This window comes from Parasteatoda tepidariorum, chromosome 5, assembly GCF_043381705.1.
Source record: "Parasteatoda tepidariorum isolate YZ-2023 chromosome 5, CAS_Ptep_4.0, whole genome shotgun sequence".
Classification (NCBI taxonomy): Eukaryota; Metazoa; Arthropoda; class Arachnida; order Araneae; family Theridiidae; genus Parasteatoda; species Parasteatoda tepidariorum.
Window position 1 is genome coordinate 86,319,389 of NC_092208.1, and position 19,778 is coordinate 86,339,166.

A 19,778-nucleotide genomic window follows, 5' to 3' on the forward strand; every position below is an offset into this window, starting at 1 on the left:
TCGTGAGTTCGATCCCCGTGTTGTATATGGTGACTGGTGCACGTTAAATCTGTCAGGTCACAAAGTTCTTCATGTTCCCATAACAAATCAATACCTCTGGCATTAAATTGGGTATTGATCGTTATCTGGTTCAAGTCAAAATTACAATCCGTGGTTCAATGGATGTATGAATGGGTCAGCCCTATAAACGGGCCGTGACGTGTGTAACTCAAGTCGTATTCTTGGTCATAGATGGGCGCTATTAAAAAACAAGAAACGCATTCTCTGCCTTTGAGAATTTTAAAATGTCATTTCAAAAATGTTAATGTTCGATGTCATAAACGTTTTAAAAAAATTCAAATATCATTCGGATGGGTTATGACGAATAACTTTTAGGGTTAGGGCTTGAACTTTTACTACTATAAAGACTTTTTTACATGCAATGCAGTAAAAGCAGCAGAGCGAAATGAAAAATAATGGTTTACAACGAGGGCTTCTGTTGGGGAGTCGAACAGATGTTAAAAAACTTGAATGTTTGATATTGTTGACTATTATTCTTTTTCAACACTTCTTCACATTCAATTGTACATTTTTTTCTTTGCTTTTTTATTTACAGGTTAGTGATAAAAAAATTTTTTTAATGACTCATTTCCTTGTTTACATCTTAGTCAGAGTGACGGAAACTAAAAATTTGGCCTTGATTCGTCGTACATCTCGGACATGAAAATTCTAAGAAATGAGCGTTGACATTTTTTTTATGCTCATCAACATTTAATGTATATTTAATTTATATTAATGTTTTTTTAACCACTATAAACCAAACATTATTAAAACGTCGAATCACATTTTGAACTAAAATACTTTTCTTTTTTTTTTTACAATTAACTTTTGAAAAATGATGTCAGACTTGCATTTTTTTTATGTGATAAGAAAAAAGTCTTTGCTAGACCTTAATTTATGTATAATCGATTGTGAAAATAATTTATCGATTGTGAAAATAATTTAATCTCCATTTGAAACGATTGCGACAGGTTTGGAACTGGAGAAAGTACATTTAGTAAAAGAAATAAGTGTTTTAAGGAGTTATTTTTCATTGCGTGATAAGGAAAGACATGTTTCACTATGAGGATAAAACATTGTTAAATATCATTGAAACTATCTATTTAGAATCATCAGAAAAATACAGTTTATATTCTTTTTGAGTAATAGAATGGTGGAATAATGCATAGTTTCATCAAGCCCAAAAATGGTGCAGTTGCTCATTGGAATTCATTTAATTAATTATATAATTTAAGGCAAAAAAAAAAAAAACTGTGATTTTCTCAATAATTAACCGAAGAAATATTTTGTTTAAGGCTGTTTTTCGGAAATTATGATATTTTACGAATAATATGCTATTTTCATAACTGTTGCAAGTTTGCAACAATTACTCATGGCTGTTAGGTCAAGTTTAGCCTATTTAAAGCCAGCACTAGCACTGTCTATGCCTATTTTGAAAATAGCGCAAAACGTTAATATAGAGAAAAGGCATAGTTTTATGAAAATGAAAAGCGTTTGTGATTTAATTTTTTAATATTTTCAAACTTAGTCCAATGCAGGGTTGGGTTTTTGACGTCAAAAAAAGGTTTTTGACATGACAAGGGTATAATACTGGTTTAAACCGTCAAAAACCCGTCAAAAATGTCAAAAACTGAAGTTTGCCAAGAAAATATATAAACTTCAAAACTACCAACAGTTGCCATGCATTATATNTCACATATGAATATAGGTTTTTGACATTTTCGACATTTTTGACAGTGAGGTTTTTGACGTGACGGTTTAAACCATGGTTTAAACTGTCAAAAACTGTCACATGTCAAAAACCTGCCAACCCTGGTCCAATGCTGCATTATCTAGGCACATAAAAATTTTCAAAAACTGAGAATAAGGCTTTGATTTTGATAATTTTATCACAGTGAAGAAATGTCACCAAATTCTGAAAATTTCCGTTACATGATTGAAGATTTTTTAAAATTTATTTTGAAAAATATCCCGACATGATTTTAAATCTTGATATTTTTCGACAATATATAGCAGTATTAAAATTATAAGGCTTCCACTATAATTTTCATTAAAAATAGTAGCCTAAATAGTCTCCAAAGAGAAATAAATAATATGCTATTTTCATCCATGCAGTAGTGTTTTGAATAATTATTATAACAAACCAACTGAAAAAATACAATAACTTAGCTAGATTAATATTATACTCCATTGCAAATGTAGAAAAGACCATCGCGATCTAAGCAATAAGAAAGTTTATGTAAGCATGAGATAAACCACCGTAAAATATAGAAAACCAACGGTCGTTGTCGTATCACGCGATGGAACTACAGTTTGAGTCAATATAACAAATTAAGCGTTAGCCAAGATGACCAAGATCAACCAACTCTTTTTTGCAGAAAACATGCTTCCTCTTCACAATAACATAATGTTGATTCAGGTTTATCCTTATATTACTACTGCTCTAGTCTAAGAAGTTAACCTCTCTCCTATTCGTTGCTCATTAACTATTTCCCAAAATGCAAAATGACTCTTGATTTGAGTTTTCATTTTATCAAAGAATTCCATTTATAGTTAATTTGTACTTTGATTTGAAGTCTTTTTTTTGGAAAAAATCAATATAAAAAATTGTTAAAATTTGCCTTTGGTAAAGAATTTTGAAATTTGACTCACTGAATTGAATGAAGAACTGGGGTTTGATCCCCAGTGGTGGATTAAAGCCAACCTAGCCGACTGATGGATACTAGCTTGTCTGAGAAGTAAAGACGGTTTGTAAGCAATACCGACCACATCGCTACAATCACGTCGTTGGTCACGAAATTGTGAAGTCTTAACCTCTATGACCTCCTGGCCCACAACGGACTGTAGCGAGAATGCTTTACTTTACTTATCATCGGTTATATAGGTATCAATGATCATTGTGGTGACGGGGTGATTTCCGTTCTCGTGATCTGTGGTACAATAATCGCCAAGTCTTGGCAACTTCCGGGCAGCGGCCCGGGTAAAACTATAAAAAAAATCTCAGTAAGGGACCATATGACTCCTAGCCACCCCGGGCAAACCTCTAATTCTTATTTTTGAAGATCAAAAACAATTTGGCGGCTTGGCGATTGTAGTTGGCGTGGCAAATCACAATACGGAAATGTCCCCGTGGGGACAATTGTGAAAAGCAGTCGCCAAGGCATAGTCCTCATAACTAAGTACCTGCTACCTTAAAAATTTTACTTTGAAAAATTATAAAAAATGAAGAAGAAAAAAGAATTGCAGAATTTAAATTTTTTTTTTCTCCATAAAGGTATTCTGAACAGGAACAAACCAATGGGCAGCCAAGATCATTGCCCAAAAGTGTACATAATCAACTTTGTATGAGATGAATACAGGAATGAAATATACAAACAAAATGCATGGCAACGAACTATTACCATACAAAAAGAAAAGAATCTTAAGAAGGATTATTTATCACAGGAATAGATTCTATAACAGAATAAATAAAAGTCCATTTCATATCATCATGCAATAAATCATGGGAATTCATAAATAAATCTAATGCTAATGAGGGGTTCTGTGTATAGGATTGTGTATTCCAGACTTTTTGGGGAGGGCCTTTGTTTTCGTAACATTGAGTAAAACAACTCTAATCACAATCTTTTTTAATACAATTTTTGTCAACAAAACAATCTGTGCAACTTAGTAAAATATTCCTAACTTTTAAGTAGAATAAAACAAAATTGTCACTTGCAAGAAGCAAAAGAAGAAGAAGAAAAAAAAGAAATTAATAGAAAAATTTATTTTATAACGATACAAATCTTTTCTGCAAGTTAAGAGGAAATTTTCCAATGTAATTGTCAGGGGTCTGTTCAGACATTTTGTGAAAGGTCTGGTTTTTGCGAAATTGAGAAAAAATTACTCACATTCTTTCAATCAGGGTCCTGCTTTTATGAATTTGTGCAAATTGAGTCCGGTTATTGCAAAAAACCTTTTCAAGGAGTTTTTAAATTGTAAATAGATACAAGATTATGCTCAGCACTAATAAATTACAATAAAAAAAAATTATATTTTCAAAAATAAACAGCAATTGCTGCTTTTAAATTAGAGATGCAACATACAAATATTTGGTATTTAGCCTATACTGCTGAACGCAGAATATTCATTTCCGACGAATAATGGAATCGTCTGCCGAAGACAAAACTTAATTAGTTTACATCCATCTTTCTTGATTTCTGCCCTGGGAAGGGTTTATTCAGTTAACAAAACAATAATGAAGATAAACAAATTTGTGAAGGGTCCGATTAAAAGAAAAATCATTTTGTGAAAGATCCGTTTTTAAGTTAAAATATTTTGTGAAGGGTCCGTTTTTATGGAAAGATATTTTGTGAAGGGTCCGTTAACGGACCCAAATTTCTTCTAAACAGACCCCTGATTGCTATTATATTTTTAAAAATTTTTTTATTAACATAAATATCAAAACCAAAATTTTGTTTACTTTTGAAAAAAAATTCTTTTCTTTCCTAAATCTGATGAATTTTAAAGGTTAATCTTTAAGGGAGAATTTGTATAATTATGTGATTAATAACTGCCAAAGATATATAAAATATTTTGAGAAGAAAGAACGAAAGATGATTTTTACGATTCTGACTTTAAAAAGATTTTATTTTCTTTAGAGTTCAATTGACAAGAGATATTTATAGATCTTCCCCACGCTTATTATAAACACTTCGCGTGGAAGAAATAAAATTCGAACCACTTTATATCATCTTAGATCAAGAAATATGAGACAGATTCATAAGTAGCTTCACAATTACGATCATTGTTTTTTTAATAGCTTTTTTTCTTCTTTATTTTTCCAATCAACAAAATGATTTTCTTTTCGGTTGCTTTTCTTTTTTCTTTTTGTTAAGTAAGAATGACACTAATCATGTGGCATCTGTCGAAGCATTGGAGGACATTAAAAGGTTAACACAAGCAGAACTTATTACAACCGAACTATTTTTTAAGTAACACAACGTGATAAGAGTAAATTGTAGAAGGCGTTAATTGTTACTAAATTGTTACAGAAAAACTGTATTCCATTGTTGTCGATACATTTTTATTGGCTGGAAAGTATGGTTTTTTTGATTTCTAAATTAAGAGCATAGAAGGATCGTTTTTATTACTATTAGAATAATGTAATTCTACGTTATATTTTAATTATTATTTTTTGGCGCAAATTACATTAATATACTATTATGAATTACGATTAAAGAGATTCGTTAAATGGTTTAGAACTTCACTTTCAGTTTCGTGCGCAAAGTGATGAAAATAAAAATTTTATTTTAAATACATCCGTCCATTTGGTAAGCAAAAATTTTAAATTACTGTTGTAAACTCACCAAATTTGTTATAAAAATAAACTTTTAAATTTAAATGTTATTTAAAAAAAATGATTACTTGGAAAAATGATCTGCGTTCACTTATAGATCTTAATACTAGTATCATAAGAGGAATATTTGGATATGCGAAGTGGAGACACAAGTGTTCATGTACATATATTTTTAGTTGAATAATTTCAACTGTTTTATGCCAAGAAATAGCAATTATTGAGCAGCAATCATCGGGGTCGGTGAGGGTCAGCAAACAGGGGGCTTAGCCCCCTAGTCATGGAAGAAGAAAAAGAAAAACCATTTTGCATCTATTATTCAACAAGGTTATGAAGAGAATTACACACTTTCAATTTGCCTATCATTTCAAGTAAAATATACGTATCTACTCTCTCTCTCTCTGGTATATATATATATCAGGGGTCTGTCCAGACATTTTGTGAAAGGTCCGTTTTTCGTGAAATTGTGAAAAAATTACTCACATTCTTTCAACCAGGGTCCGCTTTTATGAATTTGTGCAAATAGGGTCCGTTATTGCAAAAAAAATTTTTTTTTACAAGGAGGTTTTAAATTGTAAAGACATACAAGATTATGCTCAACACTGTAAAATTATAATTAAAAAAAATAAATTTTAAAAAATAAACAACAATTGCTGCTTTTAAATTAGAGATGCAACATACAAATATTTGGTATTTAGCCTATACTGCTGAACGCAGAATATTCATTTCGGACGAATAATGGAAGAATCGTCTGCCGAAGACAAAACTTAATTCGTTTACATCCATCTTTCTTGTTTTCTGCCCTGGAAAGGGTTTATTCGATTAACAAAATAATAATGAAGATAAACAAATTTGTGAAGGGTCCGATTAAAAGAAAAATCATTTTGTGAAGGGTCCGTTTTTAAGTTAAAATATTTTGTGAAGGGTCCGTTTTTATGAAAAGATATTTTGGGAAGGGTCCGTTAACGGACCCTTCGCAAAATATCTTTTCATAAAAACGGACCCTTCACAAAATAATTTATCTTATAATCGAAACCTTCACAAATTTGTTTATCTTCATTATTGTTTTTTTAATCGAATAAACCCTTTCCCAGGGAGGGGGGGGGGAGAGAAAGACAGATGTAAACGAACTAAGTTTTGTCTTCGGCCGACGTTTCTTCCTTAATTCGTCCGAAATGAATATGCGTTCAGCAGTATAGGGTAAATACCACATATTTGTATGTTGCATTTCTAATTTAGTAGCAGCAATTGCTGTTTATTTTTCAAAATTTATTTTTTATTCATTATAATTTTACAGTGTTGAGCATAATCTTGTATCTCTTTACAATTTAAAAACTCCTCGAAAAAGTTTTTTGTAATAACAGGACCCTATTTGCACAAATTCACAAAAGCAGGACCCTGGTGGAAAGAATGTAACTTAACGTTTATTTTATATTCACACATCACGAGTAATTTTTTTCACAATTTTCCAAAACGGACCTTTCCCAAAATGCCTGGACAGACCCCTGTATGTATATATATATATAAAAAATTATTTACCCTGAGGAATTAATCTTAATTTGTAATCATAACTACATAAATTTTAATTTTTTGAATTTAAGTATTAAAAAAGAAGAAAACATCTGAATTGTTGTTTTTCACAATAAAAAATAAATTATTTTAAATTTAATATAAATAACTAATTACATGGAATTCTAATGTTTCTAAAAACATTTATTTAAATACAATTTTTAATCAAATAAACAGAGTTAAACGAATTTGTAGTTTTGTTTAAATTTGTAGTAAACAAAGAGACGAACTCTTCCAAAATTTAATAAAAAAAATTAAAAAAACATGGATATCCAACTAATGTAATTATGAAATTGAGTTAAATGTATGTAAAAATTAAAAATGTCTTTATTAACTAAATTGATATTTTTACAATGTGAAAATTCAATTCAGGCAAATCCAGGGCTAAAAATCTTCTAATTTAATAAAAAAAAAATGTTAAATAATTTTTTTTTAAAGTACAATTTTTTTTTCATTAAATATTAATAATTTCTTTAAATTCAAGATTATTAATATTAAAATTTTATAATTAAATAAATTGAAAATTTAGAACAAAAGAGTTTTAAACTGATTTCTATAAATGAGGTTTGCTTCATCATATATTAGTAATACTTATTCAAATTGTCAAGCAAGCAAAAATCGGTGCAAAAATTCTTTTTCAATAGGGATTTTTTTAAGGAAATTTTACACAATTTTAGGGAGTTTTTTAATATGTTCAAAGAGCAGGAGAATATTTATTAAACCAATAGACCATACGAAACTAGCCAAATCTAGTAGAGTTGGCAGCTATGTTAATGCTATTAAAAAAATATAATTATAAAAAAGTTAATATTTTTAACTAAAAAATTAATTATTAAACTAATTACTGAATAAAAAAAAGTTATTTTTGTTCAAGCTCAATATTCTTATGAATATTAAAGACAAGGGGGAAATTAATCAATTAGATATCCAAAACCGAGGAAATTAGTTCAGATCAGAAAACATTACTTTAAAAAAAAATTTAATTTTAAATTTCTCTACGTAAAACAAGTCTATCTTCATCATTGATGTTCAAAGGTTTTAAAAGCACTTGTATAAAAAAAAACTAAAATAATAAAAAAAAAACTAATTAGAATGCAGTTGAAATATGTTTATCACCAGCAAATTGTTTTACATACTGCTAATGGTAAATTATAATTAAGTTTCCTCCCACTCTTATTTACTTTTAGTCTCTATCACTCTAGAATTTTCTTCTTTTTTTTAAAGTCTATTTTGAAATTTAATTCAGCCTTTCATCATTTATTTGTATAAAACCTTCACACTATCAATGAAATCAGATATTTAAAAAATATACACCATTGAGATTATATTTATTAGTGATTCAGTGTAAAAAAAAATATTATAGACTGAATAATTTTTTTAACAAAAATTCAGATGGTTTAAATTATTCGTTTTAAAAAAATCATAGTTAATTTAAATTATAACAACTAGATTAAATGTGAAAAAAATCTATTTTTTTTAAAAACAATACCAATAAAAAAATAGCTATTTTGATTTTTATACACAGTTTATGAATTCAGACTCCATGATGATTATTTTGAGTTTAAAATGTTTTTATAAATTATCATATATCAGATTTTTGCAAACCAAAAAAAAAAAAAAAAATGNCAACTCATAAAAAAAATGATTAAGTGAAGATTACAAAGTATGCTTTGAAAGATGAACAGCAAGATTTAAACCAATCTCTATTTTATAGCAATTTTATTTATTGTAAATTGAGTTAGAAATTTAATAATAAAAATAGTTTTCGATGAAAATATGAAACCTTTTTCCCATAATAAACTAGTAAAGTAAGTTAATTTCTTGACACAAATTGGGATAAAATTCAAATTTCTTATTGGATTTCATTTGCTACCATAGAAATTAAATCCACAATTTAGTCATTTTAATTCCCATTTAATTTCAGTCTGCTATAATATTATTTAAATATTTTTTGCGGAACAGATTGTTAAGCAATGTTGTGTAGTATTCCTAATAAGAGTCTTGTATTTAATATTTTAATTGCAAATTTTAACTGGAAACTGTTTCATATCAAGCTTATTATATAAGCAAAGATAATTTATTTATTAAATTCATAGATAAAAGATTACTAACTTATTATTAAAATAATGGCATAATGATTAAGTTGCATACTGTTTTAAATATATTTTTTGATAAAATGTTTAATAATAATGTAATAGTACAGGATTACTTTATAAAAAGGAATGCCCTCTTATTTTTAAGCCTTTAATTTGGGAAAATAATAGAAATCAAATCATAATAATAGTAAAGAATATTAAGAAAGGATGATAAACAGGTACACTGACTATAAAATAAAGCAAATGCTATCAGTTGGGAAATATTGATGCATTATAAACAATAAGATAGATATGAATAACTAACTCTGCATCAATTTATCTTTTTTTGAAAACTATTTTATTATGCTATATACAAGAAATTTTTTTTCTCTCATCAAAATTTTTTTAGAAATAAATTGTTTTTTTTTTATAGAAACAATACGTTAAATTATGCCAAGAGAAAAAAATTTAAGAATCAGAAAGGTGAAATAAATTTACTCAAGAGTGTTTAAAAAATATAACACAATGAAATTTAAATCATACCACAAAGCTAAGAATTAAAAACATCATGTGTTTTGGAAAAAAATAATGTTAGCAGTGTCAACATAGATCCCACACTACATTTGATAATTCGAAAATTTTGTTGACCTAATAATTTTAGTTATTTTTTCATTTTAGAAACTTTCATACTTGGTTTTTTAAGTGGTCAACCTATACACTCGACATCCACTCTCTCGTAGTCAAAGATAAGGAGTCGACTTATACACTGAGATATACAATAAGTATTTAAATCTTATCAATAATTTAGACTACAATTAAAATGAACAGAAATAATTTCCTAGTAAAATTTTTCCCAGTAATTAATTTCCTCTTTTGTTACTAATTACTTGAAAAAACTATATGTAAACAAATGGCATAAGACAATAATTAAACAAACATGTGAATTGCTATTTAAAAGTGTCATAAATCTTCAAAACAAAGTTACTAATTAGTCTAGGGATAAGCAAAAAGTGCTGTAGCTTGAATTTAAAAAAATAATATCTAAAATACTTCTGATATTTAAAAATTTCTTTCTCTCATTTGTATTATCGCTCAAGCTATCCTACATTATTTTATCTCTAAATAGAACAGCACAAAATTAAACTGTTTATTTATTTTTTCAATTAAATTATCTATAGTTATAAAAAAATTTTTGAAGATAAAACTTAGCTTCAATAGACTTGATTATATATTTAGCTTTAATAGACCAGATTAGATATTTAGCTATAACAGAATCTGTAATAAACACACAATTAAACTTTTGCTCTATTCTTTAATTAGATTAAATTATTTATGAAATTTGATAAATATAACATGAAATTGAAAAAAAAAAAACTTCAGTTTAATTAACATTATCCTTCAATCTAACTTCATTAAACTTTAAAACAAATCCATACTTTTTGCTTTATTATTTCACTGGAATAAATTATTTACATTTTCAAAGTGACTTTCATTTAAATCATTTCAATCAATTATAGTTAAATTAAAATGAACAAAAATCGTTAGATATGTGTACTTCATAAAATTATAATAGTTTTAGTATAAAACATTATTTCATTTTTTAATAGGAAGTACTCTGAAACAACTAAAAATGAACGTGATGACTAAAGACTGAGGTGTTAAATAACAATTAAACGAACGAATTCAAAATTTCATATGATGCTTAACGGTTAACTCCATTGAGTGAATGACACTTAAGACTCTATGGATTGAATTCCATTTAAACTAATGCCATAATAATTTTGAATAATCCACATTTCTTAATAACTATGATAAATATTTAAAAAACTATATAAATAAGTTACATAACCAGGAGATGCCACTAATTTCCCCCAAAAGGAAAAAAAACGCGATTTTAAAAAACCGATTAAATAATCGTGGCATAGTAAAATTATTATAGATAATTTATTAAATCGAATAGCAGCAACAGATTAGTATTAGACGAGGTGAACCAAAATTGGGTACAGACACCGAAACCAAAACAAATTTTATTTTTCCACACCGTCAGAATCGTGAGGGGTTGTAAGAACCCCTGGGGATGCCCTGCCCAATATTGGTTTACGAACTTAAAAAACTCACGGGAAAAATTGCAAGCATGCATTCCGGCACAGAATGAAAACTTAATTTTTTTTTTCATGCTCTGATCAGTGCCGAAACTCTGCAAATCACACTAAATTTATAAAAAATGTTTATTTTTTAAAAAAAACTAACCTGCTCATCGTCTTTCTCCTGCGAGGCCATTTTTCCATTACATATACCGCACTGAAGACAACTGACGTCAGGCGTCACTACTCTCTATATACGGGTTCTTCGCGTCGCTCTGACGTCACAGGTCAGGAAACTTGGCGCATTTTTGGCGATGGAAAATACCGCTAAATTTAATGCTTGGATTTTAAAAAGTTTTTTTTTTCTCCGGAGGACATGAGTTTACTTCAGAATGAATTTGAGATCCATTATAAATAGCGCAGAGAGAGTATAAATTTTTCTCTACTATATTGAGTTGATAGATGGTTTTAATTTCTTAATAATACGACCTTTATTTTTATTTAATATTACGAAATAAATAACATCGCCGAAATGATTCAGAAAATTTAGTAAGATAGTCAATAAAATATTTAAGTTTCAAGGGAAACAAATAAATTAGTTTTTAATTGAATAATAAATTAGTTTAAAAATCTAGTGTATGAGTTTATATTTTTACTTGTGCATGATGAAAAAATGCTGATTTTTGGTAATCCTTTAACAGAATATATGCTGCAATATTATAGAAGTTAGTAGTTAAGGGTAGGACTGGGCGATATTAGAAATTATATATCGTGATGCATCGTCAGTTTTGCATCGCGATATAGCGATGTATCGCGATATAGTATTTTTGANATGCTGCAATATTATAGAAGTTAGTAGTTAAAGGATCATTAAATAGAATTAAAATAAATTTTCTATCGCTAAATTGGTTCGGAGAAAGGGGTGGACGAGGGGTGGGAGCGCCATATAAGGGGGTGCCGAACGAGACCCAGTGTCAATGTTCTGTAAATTATTTATTTCCTCTTTTTTTAAAGTACAAGTGGGCTGCGCCCCCTGCTCGCTAACGCTCGCCAACTCCCGAAAATTGCTACGCAATCTTATATGGTTTGCTTCGCTCGCTACTAACTTACGTACATTGCAAATGCACAAAATTCTAAGAATTCAAAACAATCATTCAAATCCATATAAAAATTTTTTTTTAAAAAAAAATTACATCTTTTTAGTAAATACTAAGTCATTAAAATAAATTTGAATTCAAATAAATGACATGTAATTCGTTAAACCTATTAGAAATGTGCTATAGTATAAAATCTTAAGATAAAATTTCTAAAACTGATATCTCTTTAAAAAGGTTAAAATTTTGGCTATAATTAAGTATATTAAAAATTGAAATAATAAGTGAATTGCAATGGAAAAACCTGCATAAACAAATAAATTCTAGTAAAACAAATAAATTCGTGATATAAATCAAAAATCGTCAAATAAATTCGTAATATATAAATTCGTGAAAAAAAGCGCTTTCGACAAAATACTGAAATAGAGATCTATCGACAAAAACTACACACTTCTGCCTAGCTTATGCTCTCTCTGGTTATTTCAGTTTCCGTTTTTAAAAGCGCTATATGTTGAGCCATCTCAGCTAGATTTGGCATGTGACATTTTTAGCGGCAATCATTGGTCTATTTTCTAGCGTTGCCATTCGGGGAGTTGTAATGAGGTTTTTTTTGTCGCCGTGTAAGAGAAATATATATATAGACTGTCTGCTTTGAAAATTTATTTATACGTTATTTTTTTATTAATTATTGCTTCTTAAGTGAACTTTTTTATGGTTAAAGTTCCCTTAGTAAATTTTTTTTTAAGGATTGAAAGAAGAGTGTGCAGCAGAAAAACCACTTATTAGACATATTGAATCGAATGAGTTTTGTATTTTTCAGAGCGGATCTTTTCTGTCGAGTTAATGTCATCCAAAAAAACAAGCCAATATGCTCAAAAGGTGAATACAAATGAAAAAAAAGGGGAAGGAGTGACCTTGGAAAATGACCATGAGGTCACATTTTGCGTCAATTGAGCCTGTGTGTTAAACGTATACTTAATGGAACGTGAATTTGCTGATACGAATATGAATATTTTATGTCGAAAATACTTCTATTTCGTCTCTAAATGTAATTTGAATTTAAGCTTTTCATCCAAATCTGGGTGGATTTTTTAAGAAATTGGGACTCTTTAGAATTAAGACCAAAAGGTTAATTTTCAAGATAATGATCAATATTTTAGTAAATTTTAAGATAACAACAAGAGACGTATACACACTTTTATAATATTTTACATATTTTGTTCTTTGATATGTATTTAAAATTATTATAATAAGATTTTTCTGGGAAACTGTAGAATTTCTTTTTTTCTCTAAAAATATTTGCTAAAAACGGGCTCGATATCTTCTTTATTCATCTGATTTATCTAAACGTTTATTATTGTTGCATTTAGTGTTTCACGTAGATTTTTATTTATCAATTTATTTATTTTTATCTATAAGTTTATATACCAATATTAGTCTGACTAGAAAATATCTAATCAGTCCCAAAAAATATTTGATAGAAGTAATTATTTTAGATTTTAATATTACTATGGTGACAGTCCATTCTTTTAACAATGTGTTTTATACGAGACTATTTTTAATTTATTTTAAACGGTTATTTTTAAGGTAGTACATTGCATGAACAATTTATTACGAATGCGCTTGTCGCTTCGTCATGAAAACTGTCATCATGAACATTTTTAGATACAGCGAGTGAATAAAGTAAGAATGAGGAATGAAAGGATGCCAATCAATGGATCAGTGAAATTGAGGATTAGTACAAGTCAACAATAAATAGCGGCGAATTTGTTTAAGGGCGAATCATTGAAGGACATTTTAGTGTCGCATCAATGAATGAGTTTATAAATGCATAAAAATACTTATAAACCAATAAATTTTACGGCAAGCAACACGAAATTTTTCGTTTTTAAAATAATTTTTAACAAAATTACAATATATTGAAAGTAAATTAGAACAGTAATGAAAATGAAACCGAAAAAACAACTGATTTTGAAGAGACTATAAAATTGTCTGCTACTGTTAAAGCACGAAAAAATAGATTTTAATACTCATGCTTGCACATTTGTAAGTCATGAAAGATCATGCTCATTAAAAGTATAACCTATGATAAATATTAATTCTAGAATACTTTCGGTGATATTCTCATTCATTAACCTTGATGGTTTTCTTTTTTAACCTTGAATGCGCATTAATTGTAATTTATCTTGTTCTCGTACTTCCTAAATCAACATTTAGGATTGATATAGATTTTATATTTCTCTGATAGAAATGCAGAAATGAAATTTTTTGATTTATTTATTTCTGGTATCAATATAGAAAGGCGAGAAAAAAAAATCGCCTCCTTCTTACCATTTTAACACCTCTTACCGTAGGTTAAATCATCTTCCTAACCTAAGTTTTTATGAAGAAATCCTGCCGCGTACTTCAAAAGGAACGCGCCTTCTGTTGAACGCCCTCTTTTTTCTCTTCTTGACTTAATATTCGAATCCACATTAATTCTTATACCGGATTGTGTTGGGATCAGGGAACTCGCCGTTCATAGGAAAGTTTATGGGTTCGAATCCCGTGTATGTTCTTTCATTCTCGGTAATTTTACAGTGGGAGCAACGTTGGTCCACCTAATAGGGTGCCCCTAAAAGAGTGGCCAACAAATCTACTCTGTGAAACACCCGAATTCACGAAATGTTAACACGTGTGGGCATTACAAATGATAAAAAAAAAAAATTAAAATTAAAAAAACATAAACTTTTGTCAACGACATTAAAAGATATTGCACTTTATTTTATTTTTCCTTTCAAAAAACTGTTTCAATTTGGAAACTTGTTGCTCTAAAACAGCGGTTCCCAATTTCTTTTCGATTACGGAACCCTAAATAAAAAAGCTTCTCTTTTCGGAACCCGACTTCATATTTAATGTAAATAATGACAATTGTGTTGACTATTAAAAGACCACTTTATATTTAATTTCGACTTTTTTATGTTTAATAAGAAGAGATGAATTTTTTCATCGACAGTTGAATTCGCAGTCTTGGAGACGAATTTAGCATAACTGAAAATTTTGTTTTTATATTGCTATGAAAAAAAAGAATGTGATTGTGAATGACTATTATGGAAACTTAGTTAAATAATTCAGTTATTTCATTTTGATTTGAAAACCGAAATGTGAAATGCTATTGCAATTTCTTTTTTTTAATAAATGCACGTCCTTTTCATAATTGTTGTTAGAAAAATTATGCATTTTTTAAAAAAAAAGTTTCATTTTTCTCTTTTTGGCATATTACGTTAAATATAAATTCATAAAGACAATCTGAATAATAACCAAATAATGGATTGTAGATTGGATTTAAATATAACTATAGATTTCAAAAAGTTGAAAAAAAAAAACTGTTCAAAAAAGTCTTAACCATTCCTACCTATCAATAAGTACTTAGCTACGTAATTCAATATAAAATCTGTAAGCAAAAGCAGTCTATTCCAAATACGTTTTTAAAAATAACATAATTTACATAATTTTAATTAATTAATTTAACATAATTTTTAAAATGAATGAGAAAAATTGTAAATTAGACAATTTTATTTTTTAGTCTTTTTATTGCTATTTTGACAATGTATTTGCTCATAAGGCTGCATCTGCTGATATGGTTTGCAGTTATAATGAATTTTTTACCATATTTGTTTCTTACCGATTTTTTCTTCAATTATATATAGCACTATTATAATATTAATAATAAACGTTATGTCGATATTAAAATAACGTTTTGTAACGATGTTATTGTCTTGAGAACTGACGACGTTGAATTTTATAGAGTTAGCATTTTTAGAAGTCTAGTTGAGCATTTCACAAAACGTGAAGCATTGTTTAATTAACTGTCAGAAAATGTTTTTAATAATGCGGTGTGTTTGCTGTTTTAATTTATATTGTTAATAATTGTGAGAGAAAGAGAGAAACTAAGGTGTAAGGTTAATGAGCGAAAGATGAAGTAATCAAATATAATGTCTTTTGAAAAGCAGATTCAATGCGTGAAGTAATGCAATATTTATTAGAATTAAGGAACATTATTTCTTATCCATTTACAAACAGTGAAATGACGGGAGAATAAATAATCAATAGACCTTTGAGGAAAAAATATGCCAATTCGATCATTTCTACACGTGACGAAATAAAACTGGTCTACTCGTTTCTATGGTGACTGTAAACCATTTATTTTACGCAAATAAACAACTGCTCTGTTAATCAAACATACATCTCTTAAACGACAAATTTACTAAAATGGCGCCAAAATTTGGGAAGCCATTTATAAGCGTATGCAAGGTGAGGGCCTCGAAACATTACGATTGAGACCTAAGGAGCAAAATTCCGATTATTAAATCAAAAGTTATTATATGTATTCCCTTTTTTTGCTCACCATCAATACAAATATTCCTCAGCCGAGGTATAAAATATGAGAATCACGGAAAAAGAAACAATGCTTAATCACTCGCTACGCTTTCCTCTTTCTTTTTTTTTTAATAAATGTTATAAAATGAAGAGAGGAAAAAAAAACTAAGATTTCTTTATATAGTAAGCAATATTTCTTTTGAGCTAATATATTATTTAATTGGGTATTGCTAAAAATATCAGATTAGATAAAACATCAGATATGGGAGTATCAGGGAAATAGCATTTAAACTTTAAATAAAAAGCAAGAAAAGAGAAGAAAAACAGGGTAGAGAATATCGATCAAGTGTATACGAAACAATGAAAATTTTCTTTAAAAAAAAAAAAGAAAATAAAAATAAAACTGATACTTTTTTTTAAAATTTAATATGTCAACTTTTTTATGTGTAGAGAATATCGGGAATATTAGTGAAGAGAATAGATTTTAGTGTAGAGAATATAGATCAGTCAAGTGTATAAGAAACAATGACCAATTTCTTAAGATTTANTCTCAAAAAAAAAAAAAAAAGAAAGGGAAAAAAAAAAACTAAGAATTTTTTTTTTTTCAATTAATATATCAAATTTTTCATATGCAGAGAATATCGGGCATATTAGTGTAGAGCATGGGTCGCCAAACTTTTTTGATCATCGACCCCTATATAATTTTTCGAAATCTCCATCGACCCCCATAAAAATAATTTTCTGTTAATTAAGATAAAACTCTATTAGATACTGTGTTTGTACATTTATTTTATGATTTAAACATTTATTAAAGTAATAGTACATTGTGTAACAATAGTTTTATGAAAAGTATATTAATGTTGAAATTTAAATACCTTAATATTTATTAAATAATAAGTAATTATAAATAAGTAGAAATAATAAGTAAAGTAACTACAGATTTATTGCTTCTTAACCAATGAGAAGAATGTGCCTGGTGTTTTTTTGCAAGGTTCGCAATATTGGGTTCAAAATTGGTCAATTTTAATTTTAAATCCCCTCGTAACTCCACATTTAATTTATTTCTGTACTTAGATAAGATTGAATTTACGTGACTGAAACCGGCTTCAACCATATAGAAACTTGGAAAAGCTAGCATAAAAAGGCTGAGCTATTTCATAAAGTTCTACATATTTTTGCATTATATTTATATTTGTTCAAAATTTACTTATTGTTAAATTTTTAAAAAGCGTCTTTGCTTCAAGATCCGATAATAATTCACCAAACTTATCTTGCAGGTTGATGTCCAAGTTTTTGATGATGCGTTTATTAATTTATGTTCTATAAAGAAACTGATATTAAGTCAATTATAAAAAATATTCAAAAATTTTGCATACTCAATTAGATATGTGTGATTTACGTATTAAGAACTGTTTTTTCTTTGACCCCCAATCGACCCTTCCGATTCGGATCGACCCCCATTCGACCCCCTGACTCAGATCGACCCCCACTTTTGTTAAATAGACCCCTGGGGGTCTATATAGACCACTTTGGCGACCTCTGGTGTAGAGGATATTTTATAGTGTCGAGTGTTGAGAATATAGGTTGGTCAAGTGTATAAGTAACAAAGATAATTTTTTCTTAAAAAAAAACGAGCTTTTTTATTTTATTTAAGATGTCAATTCTCTATGGAACTAAAATTATATTATATAAAAAAGAAGAACGAAAAAAAGAAAAAAGAAACGAGTTTCTCTTTATTTAAGATATGAATCCTTTATGGAACTAAAATGATATTTAAATTGATATGCTTATTTAAATGAGTTGTATTGTTAGAAATATCCGATCAGACATCAGAGTAGGGAAGATCTGGAAATTGGCCTTTAAACTTTAACTAAAAAGTAAGAAGAAAAAAAAAACTGTGAATATCGGTCGGTCAAGAGCATAAAAGACAATTTTCTTTAAAAAAAAAAAAATAAGAAATTAGTAAATAAATTAAAGACTGGGATTTTCTTTATTTAATATATAATTTTTTTTTATGCGTAGAGAATATCGGGAATATTAGTGTAGATAATAGATTGCAGTGTAAAGAATAGATTACCGTGTTGAGAATATAGATCGGTCAAGCGTGTAAGAAACAACAAAAATTTTCTTTAAAAAAAATTAAAAATCTTTTAAAAAAATTAAAAAGATCTTTTTTTATTTAATATATAAAGTTTTTTATGGCTAGAGAATATTGAGAATATTAGTGAAGGGAATATATGTCAGTAAAGTATATGAGAAACAATAACCATTTTCTTAAAAAAAAAAAAAAAACAAAAAAACAAAGATTTGTTTTTATTTAATACATCAATTTTTTCATGTCCTTAGAATAAAGGGAATATTAGTGTAGAGAATATTGGTCTGTGAAGTGTATAAGAAACAGGCACAATTTTCTTAGAAAAGAAAAAAAAAAAGAAAAAAAACCCTGTGATTTTCTTTATTTAATATGTCAATCTTTTAAGACACTAAAATCACATTTGAATGAGCTTATTTGGGTAATGTTAAAAATATCCGATCAGATGAGACATCAGAGTAGGGAAGATCTGAAAAGTAGCCTTTGAACTTTAAATAAAAAGAACGAGAAAAAAAAAAGAAAGAAAACAGTATGGAGAATATCAGTCCGTCAAGAGTATAAGAAACAATAACAATTTTCTTCCTCTTCTCCTGCTTCCAAAAAAAAAAAAAAAAAAGAAGAAGAAGAGAACTGTGATTTTTTTTACTTAATATATAAATTTTTTTATGAAACTAAAATCTCATTTAAATGAGTTTAATTGGGTATTGTTAAAAAAATCCAATTCGATAAAACATGAGAGAGGGAATATCTGAAAAATAGCCTTTAACTTTTAAATAAAAAGTAAGAAAAGAAAATAGTGTAGAGAATATCAGTCAAGTGTATTAAGAATAATCACTATTTTCTTTTTTTAGAAAAAAGAAGAAGAAAATTAAGATTTTCTTTATTTAATATATCAATTTTTTAAGGCACTAAATCACATTTAAATGGGCTTATTTGGGTAATGTTAAAAGGGGCCGTTCAAAAAGTACGTACACAAAAATGGATAAATTTTAACCCCCCCCCCTCCGTACATTACCGTACATAAGGTCTTACTCCCCCCCTTAGAGTACGTACATTTTATTAGTCTACCCCCCTTTTTCATAAAAATTAAAATAATTATGTTTTAAATAAGAAGTGAATGATCTGTCTTCT

The 19,778-nt window shown here is 28.1% G+C and overlaps 1 protein-coding gene across 3 annotated transcripts in view; it reads right to left on the reverse strand.

Moving 5' to 3' along the window:
- The window catches only part of LOC107456568 (sodium/potassium-transporting ATPase subunit alpha-B), an 85,559-nt gene extending 74,172 nt beyond the window's left edge, over window positions 1-11,387 (reverse strand). For all 3 annotated transcript variants that reach the window (XM_043050241.2, XM_043050242.2, XM_071180724.1), the window contains exon 1: window positions 11,269-11,387. In XM_043050241.2, coding sequence (XP_042906175.1) covers window positions 11,269-11,298 — 30 coding nt within the window. In that variant the 5' untranslated portion in view covers window positions 11,299-11,387. The remainder of the gene's footprint in view (window positions 1-11,268) is intronic.
- Between the last annotated feature and the right edge of the window lie 8,391 nt (window positions 11,388-19,778).